Raw genomic sequence first — 16,425 nt, 5'->3', positions numbered from 1 at the left:
AATTTTCAACTTTCTACTTGGATAAGTGTGTGCACCATCACCCTGGGAGATTTAAACAGTTGTATCCAAATAAAGAGGGTCAGTGAGTCAAAGTTGGAACATTACATGATAATAAAACTTGTTTTTCAAACATTTGCAGAGACAGATATGTAAAACAAGGTAAATTACACTCTATTTTGATAATCTTAGACATGGACAACAAATACTAGCATTGCACAGAATTGTTTAATCTCTACAATTTGGTAGCAAGGAGACATCTCTTTCGAAAGGTGAACACCTGCTAGTTAATGAGAGTATTGCATTTCTGTTTCCTTATGTCACCTACAGCCCATCGGTCAATGGAATGCATCTATGGTAGGAATATCCCACATAAGCATGCTATGAGAACAGAGAATCGCATTTGATCCTAGATATCAAAATAGAAGACCTGATAGTTACCAGTGGAATGAGTGGCCTGAAAGCCTCTCCGCTGCACTGAGGCATCAGAGATGAAGCGCAGGTACATCTTGTTGCCCGTGGAGATAAGCGGTTCTGGAATCTTACTGCCGCACAGACGGCTCAGGATGGACGCCTTGTCCGAATCACCATCAAAGGCCTCTAGGTGATCGTATGCACATTCTTGGTGCTGCTCGATCTCAAACTCATTAAATGTCTGCAAATACAGAAAGAGACAGGGAAACAGAAAGAGTGAACTCAAGCGGAAAGATTTTCCCAGCATTCATTGACATAAATTCTGGCTACACAACAGTACGAATACAAATAATGCTTTAAGCTTTCTCTTTCTGACAACTGGCATATATAACAAACACTATTGTCTTCTCTGTGTCAGTGACATAATTTAAGTGGACTGGGTCAGTGACTTGCTCAATGTTATTGCTCAGTATGGCGGCCATAGGAATTGAAGTCTGGCCATTACAGTTTTTTAACATGATCTGAGTTAAAGCAGCAATTAGGTATGTCATAAAATATTAATATATGAAACATTGATCTGCACATTATTTTATCAATACATTTTTGAGGGGTTGATGTAGTCTGACTTAATAGCTTTTGGAAACCACAAGGGGGCAACATAACATTTACTGAATCCGGTCAAGGCATGGACAATTATTCCCCACAAACTTCAAAAACACAAAATTATTCATCACAACTGCTTTTGTGACCAGGACAGTGATATTTTGAAATGTACCTATTTTCCAGAACATTCCAGATAGATTCAATGCTGAGTAAACTGGGAGTATCTTCCAGAACTTTCTAGAAACTTCCAGTAATATAAATAGTAGTATAAATACAGGGGCCTTAAGCCCACCAGCTCAGTTTAGTTCCAGCTTCCTAAGTGGATACATATCTGCATTTTCTGAGATGGCATTCAGAGGCTGTAAGCATCCGGCAGACGCATTTTGCTATGTCTGCAGCCAATTTATCAAGACAAAAACAGAACAAGTACTCCGTGGAAGCATCTGCTAAGATGTGTGAGGCCTACAAGGCATATTTTGGCATGCCTGTCTGGGATCATGACAAACCCTGTGCACCTCATTTCACCTGCAAGCACTGCAAAAAAAACTCTGAAAGGTAAGATGGACAATTGTTGCTTGGAATTTTATGTTATAAAATTAGTAAAGTTTTAAAATTGTAAAAGTTTTTAATTTTAAAATGTTTTACAATTTTCAATGTGATTGAAAAAATATATAATATATGAAAAATGTTGCAAGAATCTCTTACAAATTAGTCATGGGTGAAATAAATGTATTTTTGTAGGATGGTACAGTAGGGAACTTCTGCATAGTGGACCCTTCCAAATGTCGGACTGGCAAGAATGCACTGCTATCATGTATCCAGACCTTCCTTCATCCATCACCCATGTGCCACACTGCCATGAGCTCCCAGTACCCGCTCCTCCAGAGGGAGAGCAGCCATCTTTAGAAGAGAGCAGCAAGTCAGAGAGCGAGGAAGACGTTATAGATCCAGATGACAATTTCAGAGGTGTAGCTGAGGAGAGAAACCTATACTACCCCAACCAAAAAGACCTCAAAGACTTGATTAGACATCTTGGTCTCACCAAGTCCAATGCCAAGCTTTTGACGTCTAGGCTCAAGCAGTGGAACTTGTTGGAAGAAAGTGTGGAAGTCGCAGATCAGAGGAAGTGTCACCAACCTTTTTCCAGCTTCTTCACCCGGCAAGATAGGCTCTGCTTCTGCCACAATGTTACCAGTCTGTTCGAGACAATCGGTGTCGCCTGTAACCAGAATGAGTGGCACCTCTTCATTGACAGCTCATCCAGGAGCCTCAAAACCGTGCTGCTCCATAATGGTAACAAGTACTTATCTCTTCCCCTGGCTCACTCAGTGCACCTCAAAGAGGAGGAGACCTTGCTGGACGCCTTGAAGTATGATGAGTATGGCTGGAAGGTCATAAGAGACTTTAAAATGGTGACATTCCTGATTGGTCTCCAAGGCGGTTTTATGAAGTTTCCCTGCTATCTTTGCCTTTGGGACAGTAGGGACACCAAGGCGTACTACAACAGGTGGGACTGGCCACAGCGAACCGAGTTCTCTGTGGGGAGGAACAACGTCAAGTGGGAGCTACTGGTGGACCCCTGGAAGGTACTGATGCCACCATTGCAAATCAAATTGGGCTTCATGAAACAATTTCTCAGAGCTCTAGTTAAGGAGTCGGCAGCCTTCAATACCTTCAAGACTTCTTCCCTAAGCTGTCTGGGGCAAAGGTCAAAGCCAGTGTCTTCATCAGATCACAGATAAAGAAGATCCTCGAGTGCAATGATTTTCCCAAGAAGCTCACTAGTAAGGAGAAAGCAGCTAGGAACAGCTTTGTCGCAGTGGTTCGGGGCTTCCTGGGCAATCACAAGGCCGAAAACTATGTGGAGCTGGTTGAGACTCCGGTGAAGAACTACTCCACAATGGGCTGTAGGATGTCCCTCAAAGTCCATATCCTTGATGCTCATCTTGATAAATTCAAGGAGAACATGGGAGCGTACTCGGAGGAGAGCGCTTCCATCAGGATATACTGGACTTTGAATGCCACTACCAAGGAGAGTATAACAAGAACATGATGGGAGACTACATTTGGGGGCTGATTCGTGAAAGTGATTTACAGTATAATCATAAGTCTCAAAAAACTACTCACTTCTAAATCTTTTGTAGTCATTTTTCTATTACTTTAGTATAAATACAAGTTACTTTTGGATTCATATGTTTTTTTATGACTTTATGTGATTGAAAAGAGACAAATTCACCTGTTTTCTCATTGGAAATAGGTACATTTAAAAATATCACTGTCCTGGTCACAAAAGCAAGGTTTGAGCAATTAGGAAATAACACTTACTACCCAGGAACAAAAACTGTTACATAGTGTAATCTGTGTTCTTTGATAATGATTTGGGTAAAATTTTATGGAAAACTCTGCGATTTGAGCTCTGTGGAGCTGCAAAATTTGGAACAGCCTCCGGAGATGGCAAGCCCATGGTGTGTGTATATGTCCCTTCATAGAAAATATTTTTTTCTAATTTTGGAACGCACCATGTTGTCCGCCAGATTTGTCTGGTGCACGACACACTTTAATAAACCCTGCAACTCACACTTTACCAAAGTTGTGTTGAGAAATATGTTTGAAAAGACAGATGACTATTGTGCAACGAGCAGCACTATTTATATCTGAAAAAACCCAGATATAAATAGAAAATTATTGGGAAAATCTTCAGATTATCGATATGTGAAAATGACATCGATCCTAAGCCTAGAAGAAATATTTGCAAATATATTATGTAAACGTAATGTTGACAAACACTTTCAGATTTTGGTCTTTCACTATTCAAATAGATAGCTGCCTAAGAGTATTACCAAGATGGCTTTAGAGTGAACTAACTTGCTTTATAGGGTCTTAAAGGCTGGGTTGGAAGATTCTGTTTTATAGACAGGGTTGAGCAGATCTTAATTCATCAAAACTTTAAAAATGGGTTGTGTTGGACCATGCACAAAGCCCTGAACCATTACCATTCAGTATACTGTTTCTTCATTTCAGTCATTGTACCTTTACCACGAAACATTACCATTACTTTAAAAAGCTATCTATTTCACAGCTACACACAGAGAGAGCAATGCAAAGAAGACTGAGATGATAAATTGTTTATGCTGTGATGTGGGGATAACTCTAATGCACCTTGAAATAATACACTCGCAAAAACACTTCCTCCTCATCAAAACAAACCATAAAAATCTCCTTTTTGTGACTTCACTTGCACTCCATGCCTGAGATCTCAAGGCAGATAGAATCACCAAACAGAGGGTTCATAGTGCTGGGAGACAGAGCGGTCATAGCTGAGGATTTAGATATAGAGGAAACAGCAGGTCTTATGAGTGTAATATATATGGTCTATTGGTTTACTTTTTTTTTATCTTGTCTGTGTATTTGTGTGTGCTTGTTTCATAGCAGCCTGTGGAAAGAGCTCTTCTGCATGTGTGAGTATTTATATGGGCACATGTTAGATTGAGATGAGATTATATGTGTGTGCATGTTTATGTGAGCATGTGTGAGTAAGAACAAGTATGAGGGAATGTGATTATTTGCCTATGAACGTGAGAGGAATACAACAGTATTACATGTGTATGTGTATTGATCTATTGTCTTCGACATGCACTTCTGTCTCTCTGTTAGGGATAGTTACTGCAGCCAAAGTTCTGTGAGCTTATTATGTGAGAGGGTAAATGGGAGATTTTCAATTTTAACATTAAATCTGTTTAACAGATACAAAGGTATAACTCAGAAGCAGCACATAGTAATAAAAGACTCACGATTTTGACACGGTGCCCAGGGGTGGCAGTGATGTCCCAGGTGCACTCTTTCCTACTGGGGTACTTGTCGGGCCAATTCGGACTGCTGATGGTTCCACTCGTGCTGTGGATCTTGTGCTCACACTCAGCTAAAGAACAGGAACGAGAGAGGGGAAAAAAGGAAAAGACACATTAAAGATCATTACAAACAGTCAGGGGTGTAAAGTAATGAATTACAATAACTCATTACTGTAAGTAGTTTTTCACAGGAATAGTACTTTAAAAAGTTTGACAATGGTGTACTTTTACTTGAGTGCATTGCTGTAACTGCACTTTAATGCGCTATTTTCAAGGATAAAAATAGGGTCTCGTGACACGCATAGAAAACTTGAACGGCAGCAGGTGCCAACTGCTATAAATCATCATGGATGTGGAAGATACCTCAAGCAGCAGTTCAACACCTGGACACCTGGAGTTTAGCTTGCTCAAGCCAGTCGAGACATCAGCATTAATTTTACCTCTAATTTGAAGAAACATATTGAGGTAAATGTAATATTTCTGCTTACTAGATTCTCTGTATATATATAACGTAGCCTGTAAATTAGCTATCTATCACAGATTATTGGGATGCTGTGATAGATTTCTGCAATGTCAGCTCGATATCGTTTATAAACTTTTGAGTAATTTTCTATATTTAGCCTATGTTCTAGGGCTACAGCTAGTTCAACCAGACCAGGGGTGCTCATTACATCAATTGCGATAGCGAGACAACCACTGGTTGGAAGAGAGTGTGTTAATTTGAATAATACAATTCCAGGGAAGATGAGATGATAAAATTATTTATATGCTCAGCCTTAAGCAATTTTTTCTAATGCCTGATAAAAAGTATCAACCTTTGCAGAGCAATACTTCAGGCAAAATATTCCCACCAGTCACAAATTCACTTCAGAAAATTGTGCATCATGCATTAGAATGAGTAGACAACTATTTCGGGGCTTAAATGATTGAAGAATTAAATCAATGCATAACATTGTGTCACAAAGGGAATACAATGTGGCCCCCCTTGAACTACTTGAAGCTCAATGTGGCCCCTGTACCAAAAATATTTGCCCACCCCTGCTCTATACCCCCTCTATTGTGTGGGACGTGACATGCCAAGTGACAGACTTTGTACTTTTTTAAATTCTTTTTATGCACAACAATAACTCACTCTGACGCCATTAAGGGCAATTTAGACCCCACACATAAACAAATTGTATTGTAATTGTTTAATAGATTAAGATTCAAAATGGTGATCAGTATTGTTACGAGACAGACGAGGAGTGAAGATCTACGTGCAGCTTTATTGAAAATAACAAGACAAACAAGACTGGAACAAACAAAACATCCACGAGGTTAAACAAAAGATATAAACAAGAGAAAACATCCACAAAGGGCTCGGGCAGGAACACATACAAGAATCTACAAGACATTAACATTGCATTTACACTTAACAACCGACTACGAATGGTGAAACAACAGGGTTTAAATACACAAGGATAATGAATAAACGACACACAGGTGAGAACAATGAATAACGGCTGGCAGTGATGAGGGCAGGGAATTATGGGAAGTGTAGTCTGGAATGACAAGTGAGAAACACAGGGCAGACAACAGGGGATTGTGACAAGTATATTGAAAATAACTTTTTCTTTGTAATCATATGCCCGTGCATTTTTTTTGGAATCAGATACATGTAATGTTTATCATAGATAAGTGATGTAATTTAAACGTTGGCAGTCAAAAATAAAATTGTTGGATGATACCTAGATTTTAAATTTTTCTGAAAAAAGGGACTGTGAATTACAGTACATTTTTTAAATTTCAGCACCCTTCTGGAGTAAACCCGCCCTCTTTTGGAGATGCCGTCCCCATTTGGAGGTGTCCAGCCTGAAGCTATACCTATTTGCGGTTTTAGGGCAATGCTGCAGAGCTATTGGCACAATGATGGAAATGCAGATCGATTTTGATCTCGCGGCTCAAGATCCGAGGCTATTGGCCCCCGGCTGACCAGCTGATCGCCTTGGCTTTCACTGGCCCGATGGTGGAAAGCTGCTAGTAATGCAGCACAGTAACAGCATGTGAGTGAGCTCAGGTAAGAGGTAAATAATCAGGCTTGTAAAGCTACTTAAAGTTAACCTACATTTGTGTGTGTGTGTGTGTGTGTGTGTGTGTGTGTGTGTGTGTGTGTGTGTGTGTGTGTGTGTGTGTGTGTGTGTGTGTGCAATTGATTACAGCTAGAGCCATGTTGTCAGTAAACCTGCTGTGATCCTGGAGAATCAGGCAAGATAAATATTTTCAGCAAAACCTGCAGAGTGTGTGTGTATTACAGAGTGAGTGCTCTTCTTGTAGTAAGTATAATTTGAATGGATCCACTACTACAGACTCAGGGTTGCATTACTGCTCAATCTGACTAATCAAATAGTCACTGAGTAAATTATTTTATGTAATTGTGTTAAATCAACACAACCTGTGCAGCAACAGCTCTCTTTGCTTTTTCTGGGAAGTTTAAATGGTTAGTTCACTCAAAAATAAATAAATATTGATATTAACAAACCATTTCCTTTTGTGTTTGATGGAGGAAAGAAAGTCAAATGGTTTGGAACAACATGAAGTTGAGTAAATGATAACAAAATTGTCATTATTGGGTAAACTATTCCACTAAGACTGTTGAGTGAGAATGTGTGAGTGGAAAGTGTGCAGCTGAGATAATTTGTGAAAGAAACAAAAGCATGCATATCTCTAAAAGCTTGTATTGTCAAGAACGATGCATGAACGGTGATTTGTCCAACTCACTTATAGTTTCTGTCAGCTTATAGGCAACACTTGATTAGTTTCAGGGTTGTTTTGAAAACTCCAAACTTTTCAAATGAAGAGGAGACCATCTTCTATGTCTGCATTGCCAGCGTGGTTCACTTCTAACACATTTTGAATGTAAAGAGCTCTAGGTTGACTTTATTTTTCACTTTTGCATAATTCCCTTTTGCAAATATATTTGGCCATTATAGGTTACTATATAAAGGCTAAAGATACAGTTTGTTGACAGAGGAATTTTCCTCAGAAAGTCCCATATATAACAAGTGCAACTGAGGTCATGTGATCCACAACTAGTTAACACTTGCAAACAAGTAGACTATTTAGTGCAGCATGAGAACAATCCCTGTCTGTCTGTCTGTCTCCACATATCACCTATTACATGTATAACACAGCACACACACAATCACAGGAGCACTAAGTCTGGTTAAGCCTCTACATTTCCCTTTCAAAATCAGGCCAGTGTGCATTAGTAAACAAACATATTTTAATGGTCTGCCTCTGGTGTTCAAACACACAAATACTGCCTCACATACTGCAGGTTTGAAAGTGTATATAATAAGGTGACTTAAAAGGAATTGTTTGTGTCTATATTTCTAGGTCATACTCTGTATCCTGTAAGTGTGTTATATCAGCCCATAGGCTGTGGCTCTGTGTCTCTCTCTCTCTCTCTCTCTCTCTCTCTCTTCTACTGCTGCCTAAGAATAAACTTCACTAAATCATAAATTTTCACAACAACATTAGAGAAAGCAGCCAGTCACTACTCTTGACTGCTTCATCAGCTCTTTTGTTTTCCCTCCCCTTTTTCTCCCCAATTTAGAATGCCAATTCCAAATGTACTCTATGTCCTCGTGGTGGCGTAGTGACTCGCCTCTATCCGGGTGGCGGAGGATGAAACTCAGTTGCCTCCACATCTGAAACCGTCAATCCGCACATCTTATCACGTGGCTTATTGCGCGCATTACCGCAGAGACATAACATGTGCAGAAACTTCATGCTATTCTCCACGGCATCCACCCACAACATACATGACATGGTTTTATTCTGGTCAAAACTACTTTTTATTATGACTGTTTTAGGTTACCAATTAAAGTCATTCTAAATGGTCTAGATAAGGTAGCCAACTACCCTTTTTTTTTTTTTTTTTTTTTACCTTTTACAGTGTGGTCACTATCTGATCTTGTTTAAGTATGCTAGAAATAATTGTGTAAGCAACTAGTAAAGCCAGTATAGTGCTATTACCTAGATATTTTTAAGAGATACACATCCTTAAGCACACACACATGCACAAAGAAAAACGAAAACAGAAGCAGAATTAAGACTTTGAAGCTTTGTGAAAATCCAGATGTTTAAAATCAGAGTCAGCAAGCTAGCCTTCTAGAGACAGTGTGTGTGTCTGTGTGTGTGTCCTTACCAGGATGCTGCTGGTTTAACTGCTTGACCCTGACTCTGGAGCTTAAAAGGAAATATCTCTATTCTCCTTTCCTCATGTCTAGCTGTTTTTCCTTCACAGAGCAACACATACAACACACACACACACACTGCTTTAAATGTTCCAAAGCCCACAAAAATGTTAAAAGGCCTGCAGGGCAGAGCTGCACAGAGGTTGACATTGCTTGAATGAAAGCCGCAGTTTAGTGGGAGACATTGTTTGACTATAACAGACCATCTAAGTGCTTCAACATGTGCAGAGATCTGGAGGACTTAGTCTAAATTGATGCTACTTTAAGTACAGTTCAGCTACAGTGCTGAGAAGAAGCTGTCTTTAATGCTCAACTTCTGTTACCTCGAAACCTTGAAGTTATAATGCAAATCTTTATAGGGCAATATTATTATCATAAAGAAGTAAGATCCTGAAATAATTAAAACACACAAACACACACAAACACACATTCAGAAAACATTATGGTCTTGAATAAAATTTGCATGCTTATTGTCTGTTTTTAAAAATTGCTGCATAAATTTTGACAAAGTCAATTAAAATATTATATATATATATAACTGCATTATGAATGTATGTTTGAGCAGATAATTTCTAGATTGCAAAGGTTTATGTAAGTTAATTGCAGAAGTAGGTTACAGAATGTTGGTGGTTTAGCTAACATCCTTATAATTTAAAAAAAATCTTAAAAACTATATCATAGAATTTTTATTATTTGCTGTATACTTTCTCCCTAAGCTCCACTTATAATATTAGGACATTTTTATGGGTCACAATTAAAAAAATTTGACCACTGTCCCCAACCCTCTCTGACCCTTAGATTTAACAGGTAATTTTTGCTATTGTCTAAATGCCCTCTTTGCTTGTGAAATGAGTTACAATATTTGCTGCAAGCTGCATGTTTGCTGTTGGCTCCAATGTAGTATTAAACTGCCCTATCCTTCTATAACAGACTCTTTGCAAAGCCTGCATTACAATATGACAGGTTTACAAAACAATCTACACTGAAATGTGCCGCACAAACCGTTACGCTCAGACTAACATTTATCAGACTGAATTGATTTCTCATGATATGATCCCTTTAAGCATAAATAAATATTAGCTCATTCTGTTATGGATTATTGTTGGTTCAAAAAGACAAAATAGAGACAAAAAAAAAAGCTGTCAGAAGACCAGCCTAAAAATGACATTACTCTGCATCTTAAATGCTGAGAACAAAGTTGCATCTTTTTTCTTTGGATTTGTGGCTTTTCACTCAACCTCAGCAGAATGTAGCATAAATCAACAGAGTACTTGCTTACACATGCTAGATGCTCCACTGCCAGATGACTACCCTCACCTACCCTCTGCTAGCCACGATTATTCTTACTGTTTAAGAGTGCCTATACATACCTTCCTTGCAGTCGTGTTTGTTCTCGTGCAGTATAAACCCGTTGCGGCACTGGCACACATAGCTACCAATAGTGTTGATACACTCATGCTGGCATCCACCATTATCCTTTGAACATTCATCTTTATCTGTAAGAGACAAAGAAGGGAGGTGTGAGCCATCAGTTCATTCATTATTATCTGGGGCCTCATTTATAACATGCACATATGATCAGATTTGATTTGAAATTCCATGGATTTGATGAAGTTAAAAGTGAAAAACAAATTGAGATTTAAAAAGTCAGAAATTGATGTGAAAATGTTCTTATACGTTTGACAATTGAGCCTTGGCAAAACTGTAGGTAAAGGAACTGTAGGAAACTGTGGGCATCTGTAGGTGGAGTCCACATACTTGCTCACATGAACATGGTTTTAAAATATTTAGCCACTAATAAAGCGTTGTAGGAAAATTTGGATAGATATGTTATATTAATTCTCTGCATAAATGAGGGCCCTTAAGTCTGCTTTTGTTCTATAGATTTTTTCGAGAAAGAGCAATCACAGAGAGAAATGCAAGTTAAATACATACATCACTTTATTAACCAGAAGAGATGGAGGAAAATCTTGAGCAGAATTTATTAATTCAAGCAGAGTTCATGTCTTAAAATCAGAAAAAGATAGGAGAGAAACTTAAGTTGTTGGAGAAGTGTGGAGAATTAAAGAGAAAAGGATTGAACACAGTATTTAGACTGTTTGAGCCACATACTGACAAGTGTAAACCAAATGTGTCTTGTACGTGGAGAAACAGTCTATAAATCCTCACATTTTGTTTTCCCACTGGAGATCTGTATGCCCCTACAGCGCGGTCAAGAGCCAAAAGCCTCATGAAAGCTATTATATTCATGGAACTTAAAGGTTTAACTATCACACTTTTACCACTGCATAAAACCACCAGAAAACCAGCCTGTTCATCATACAAACATAATGCATGACAGATGAAGAGAGACCTAAAAAGACCCAAGTCAAAATAAATGCTTTTTAAAAGTTAAAAATGGATTGATGTGTAAATGTTTTTTTAGATTTATAATGTCTAAGTGATTTCTTGCTGTTTTAGTGCACACATAATCCAGTGCACAGTGCAGTTTCTGGAAAAAATTATATTTTTCTTAAGCTCTTGCCAGAAATTAAAAGGATAGTTCACCCAAAAATGAAAGTTTTCTCATTTACTCACCCTCATGCCATCCCAGATGTGTATGACTTTCTTCTGCTGAACACAAATTAGATTTTAAGAAGAATATCTCAGCTCTGTAGATGGCATAAGGGTGAGTAACTTATGAGAGAATTTTCATTTTTGGGTGAACTGTCCCTTAAATCAGTTGTTCTCAATGGGGTGGTACTGACCCCCAGGGGGCGTTCAAATGATGCCAGGGGTGCTGAGATCAAATTAGTAGAGAGGGGGGCATTAGGTTACAAATGGGGGGCATTTATCAGTCATAATAATCAAATCTATCGTCAAGTTCCTCCTTGCATTAAAAAGTTTATCTAGTCGTGGAGTATATTGGTTGGTTCTTAATTATACGGGTTGGTAAACATTTGTCCCATGGCTCATCTTATTTTGAAGTCTAGCGACGCATCTGAAGTATCTGATTTAGCAGTGTCAAATACACAGGTGGAGGCACAACCTTGGCTAATGCACCTGTATGGCTCTGTAGATGGATACAGCTCAATGGACAGAGCAGCACAAAACTCTTAAAGCTCGAGCTCTTAAACTTGCAGCTTTGCGAGAATCAGTAAGAAACAAGACGCTAGAAGTGGAAACATTTGAATTTGGCAGAGAATTCTACATCACTACCCTTAGATTTACTATAGTAACACTAACTGTCCTTTAGGCAGAAATAGACTGATAATAAATATCATCTTTCACTACTTCAGCTCTATTAAATTTGTCAAAGGCTACAGGAGTGAGGGAATATAATATATTTTTTACAACTTATAAATATTTTGTATTTATTTTTACATGTGTTTACTGGTTTACTCGTTTCTGTCTACTCAGGGATGAAGTACGGGGGCCTTCATCTAAAAAAGGTTAAGAACCACTGCCGTAAATGCTTGATTCTAAAATGACACACGGCTAAACAGATATGATAAATTAAGTATGCGGTCAAACCAAGTTACAAAATCAGCAATCAACCCTACTCCCCCAATAGCTGTCTGTCATTTTACAGGTCCAGCAGTTAATCAGAATGAGGCGTGTGATCGCAGCCTGCAGACACATAGCTAGAGCATAGGTCTTAATCTTGCTGTACTGTGCTTACACTAGAAATTAATCTAGTTTTTTTTTATCATGTCCAGTTCGTCACACTCTTGGCTCAATCACACACACAAACATACTCATACAGATTAACAGTGTGTAGGAGAGCTCTGGGGACCTCCCTAAGTCTGCCGGCAGTGGGCCAGCAAAAACCTCAGGGCCTTCCAGACAATGAGAGAGATGCTATTATAACTCATTGCGAGCTGATCTTTCTCTCTCACTCAAACAAACTGCAAATGCAGAGGGACTCATTCACCATGTGTACAGCATGCGCAAAATTTTCATTTGTGCATTCCAGTTATACAGTACTAATATATCCAGAAGACCAATATACCAATATTTTATGGATAAAAAAGCAGACCCTGGGCCTGCTCATGCTTTATTGTCATAATAACCCTTTATGTTAACTTTCTGTACAACATAATAATAATGATAATAAAACAGAAATCATTTAATCATTTGCTGAGGACTCGGCTGGACTCCCACCCTCAGTTGCGGCGGCTCAGTCGCAGGCCGATGCGGAGCTGATGGCCATGTTTGCCCGGGCAGCCACGAGTGTCGGGCTGGAGTGGAATCAAAAAACCCTCGCGATTGGTTCCTGGGGCCGAGAACCCCGAGAAGGCTTCACAGCACCCCTGAGACGGGCAGCCCCGGGACTCAGGAAACTGCACTATGGGAGCTGGTAAGCAGACCACTCCCTCCCCCGCTGGAGGGTTGGGTGGAGAATCCTTGTTTCTTTACAAATGTAGTTTTGCCACACGCCCAATGGGCATTTTCAGAAAAAACCCACATTTTCCAAAAAAGAGCAGTTTCCACAGCCCCTGGGCTCTATTTCCAGTCTCCCCGGCCGTCTCTAGACTCAGCACCCCGGGCTCCACCCCGTCACGAGGCCCCGCCCGCTGGTACGTCTGACACTGTAGTCCCCTTGGTCCCTCTCGCACGGAGCTTGGGGGCATGGCTCACGCTCCCCAACCCGTCGCGCTGGTTGATCAGGACTGTCCGACTTGGCTATGCGATTCAGTTCGCCAGGCGCCCGCCCAGGTTCAATGCCATCCACTCCACCGCAATGACAGGCGAGAACGCCGCTGCCTTGCGTGCGGAGATCAGCTCCCTTCTACAGAAGGACTCTTACGGATAGAGCCTGTCCCTCCAGCGGAGGTGAAGAAGGGGTACTTCTACAGCCCCTACTTCATCGTACCCAAAAAAGGCGGCGGGTTGCAGCCAATCCTCTACCTGCGAGTTCTGAACCGGGCTCTGCACAGACTCCTGTTGAAGATGCTCACGCAGAAACATATTCTAGCTTGGTTTGCGGCGGTAGACCTCCTCCCCCCTTGGGTAGGATCTACCACGACGCCGCTACACACAATGTCCTAAGACCACGTGTTGTATTCCACCTAAACCCCCCCCCCCCACTCTCGGGGCCGGGTGTGGTCTGCGCGGAGCCCTCCTCTTTGGAGGGACACCCCCCAGCTTGGAGAATGTATTTGGGGAGAACAATAGAGAGAAGGCCACGGCTGGGCCAGCCAGTCCTTATACTTCTGAGCAGTTAGCCGTTCCCCTAGGTGCAGGGGACCGCTTCATTCCTGCCAGTGTGTTGGGGGTAGATATGCGATGGCTTGCTGCGCTGGCTACGAGGCACACAGAGGTCTGCCCGTCTCGCACCGCCAGTCTGCGTAACTCGATTCAGCGCTTGTGGAGTTTTCCATTGGGACCCCTAGTGTCAACTCATCGACACAACGTTGAGTTAGTGACAGATAGGAAACGTCTCGGTTACTGATGTAACCTCCGTTTCCTGATTGAGGGAACGAGACATTGTGTCCCTCCTGCCACCAACACTGAAATGGCCGGGTCTTTGGCTTGGCTCCTCAGTGCGATACCTGATGTGTGTTTGCAGTGTCACTCCTTTTATACCCGTGTGTGCGGGGGAGTGGCATGCAAATTCCACACGCCAATTTCCATTGGCCTTTTCTCATGATCAGAGATGTCTGGGCTCCGCAGGAGCGACCCCTAGTGTCAACTCAACGACACAATTTCTCGTTCCCTCCATCAGGGAATGGAGGTTACATCAGTAACCGAGATGTTTTCTAGCTCCAGGGATGGAGAATATTTGAACTAAGAGGTTAGCACAGCAGTTAGCATGATCAGTATTAACATCCCCACCACAAACAACTGATAAGTTAGACAAAAAACTGAATGTGTTAACAGTACAAGAACAAATAAGTTACTTCTTATAGTCATGAAATCAGTTGATTTTAACAAATGCTGCTAACCAAAAAGATTGGGACATTTCATTTGTTGCTATAGAGACAAGGCCCATTATGAGCAGATGATTGATTTAAAAATGTCTCTGAAGGCCAATCCATTGCCCAAGAACCAATCAGGAGAAAGAAGACCCTATCATATTAATATCAACGTCCTGGCAGGACAAAAATATAAAGAGTCGCTCTGTGTAACGAGCGGGCCTGCAATGATTCACACATTTGTAGTTTCAGTAGAATTTTAAATGTACAAATTACAATTGCCAATGCACATTTAATTATGAGACATTCACATGTAAACTCACATATAAAAAAACTACATAAAGATACAAATAAATAATTCTCCTAAACTCCAGACTCCAGTCTTTGGATTAATGCTTCCGTACAGTATGTTCACACAAGAAAAGTTTCTAACCAAATCCTCAGATCTTCTCGTGATACAGTCGAGTGAGAGAGGGCCCAAGATCCTCAAAGGCTGTTACCTCAGAAAATGTTTGAAAAGCTTCTGAAATTTACATTATGAAAATCACTTATACAAGCAAGCTTGGGTGAGGATGTCAAAACAAAGCTAAAAGACATCCAAATCTCAATTTCAAATATAAAAGTTCTGACATGGTGGTCTTACCGGAGAAGAAATGAGCTTTGAAGCCTTTCTTGGAGACAGTGTTGTCTGACTTGAACTCGATTCGCATGTTGTTGTACTGGGAGGTAATGACCTCAGGAACCTCCGTACCGCAGTATTTCCCATGAAGCTTTGAGTCAGATGACAAGCCGCTCCGCACTTCAACAAAATCATACTTGCACACCTGCACAGATACAATACACATATACAGTATTACACTCTTATAAACTTCTCACACACAGATACTTCAATCCATCCATCTATGTTACACAAACAATAACACCATACTTGCAAGCACACAAATCGGAGTTAAATGGAAAGTTCTCCCAAAAATTTAAATTCTCTAATCATTTACTCACCCTCATGCCATCCCAGATGTGTATGACTTTCTTTCTTCTGCTGAACAAAAACAAATATTTTTAGAAGAATATCTCAGCTCTGTAGGTCCATACAATGCTAGTCCAGACCATTGAAGCTCCAAAACTCACATAAAGACAGCATAAAAGTAATCCATACATCTTCAGAAGAGATATGATAGCTGAGGATGAGAAACAGATACATATTTAAGTCCTTTTTTACCATAAATCTCCACTTTCACTTTCAAAATGTAAAATAATATTAAAGTGGAAGTGAACATGGAGATTTATACTGCAGTAACAAAGAACTTAACTATTGATCTGTTTCTCACCCACACCTATCATATCGCTTCTGAAGATATGGATTTAACCACTGGAGTCTTATGGGTCACTTTTATGTGGCCTTTATGTGATTTTTGGAGCTTCAAATGT

The 16,425-nt window shown here is 40.2% G+C and overlaps 1 protein-coding gene across 2 annotated transcripts in view; it reads right to left on the bottom strand.

Annotated features, from left to right (window-relative positions):
- The window catches only part of LOC127643694 (dorsal-ventral patterning tolloid-like protein 1), a 101,152-nt gene that overhangs the window by 3,819 nt on the left and 80,908 nt on the right, over positions 1 to 16,425 (bottom strand). For both annotated transcript variants that reach the window (XM_052126510.1, XM_052126509.1), the window contains exons 17-20: positions 15,641 to 15,821; positions 10,471 to 10,596; positions 4,806 to 4,933; positions 439 to 652 (exon numbers count right to left, since the gene is read on the bottom strand). In XM_052126510.1, the coding sequence (XP_051982470.1) occupies positions 439 to 652; positions 4,806 to 4,933; positions 10,471 to 10,596; positions 15,641 to 15,821 (649 nt within the window). The remainder of the gene's footprint in view (positions 1 to 438; positions 653 to 4,805; positions 4,934 to 10,470; positions 10,597 to 15,640; positions 15,822 to 16,425) is intronic.

The sequence above is a fragment of the Xyrauchen texanus genome, chromosome 5 (genome assembly GCF_025860055.1).
Source record: "Xyrauchen texanus isolate HMW12.3.18 chromosome 5, RBS_HiC_50CHRs, whole genome shotgun sequence".
Classification (NCBI taxonomy): domain Eukaryota; kingdom Metazoa; phylum Chordata; class Actinopteri; order Cypriniformes; family Catostomidae; genus Xyrauchen; species Xyrauchen texanus.
This window is presented reverse-complemented; position numbering and strand designations above follow the sequence as displayed.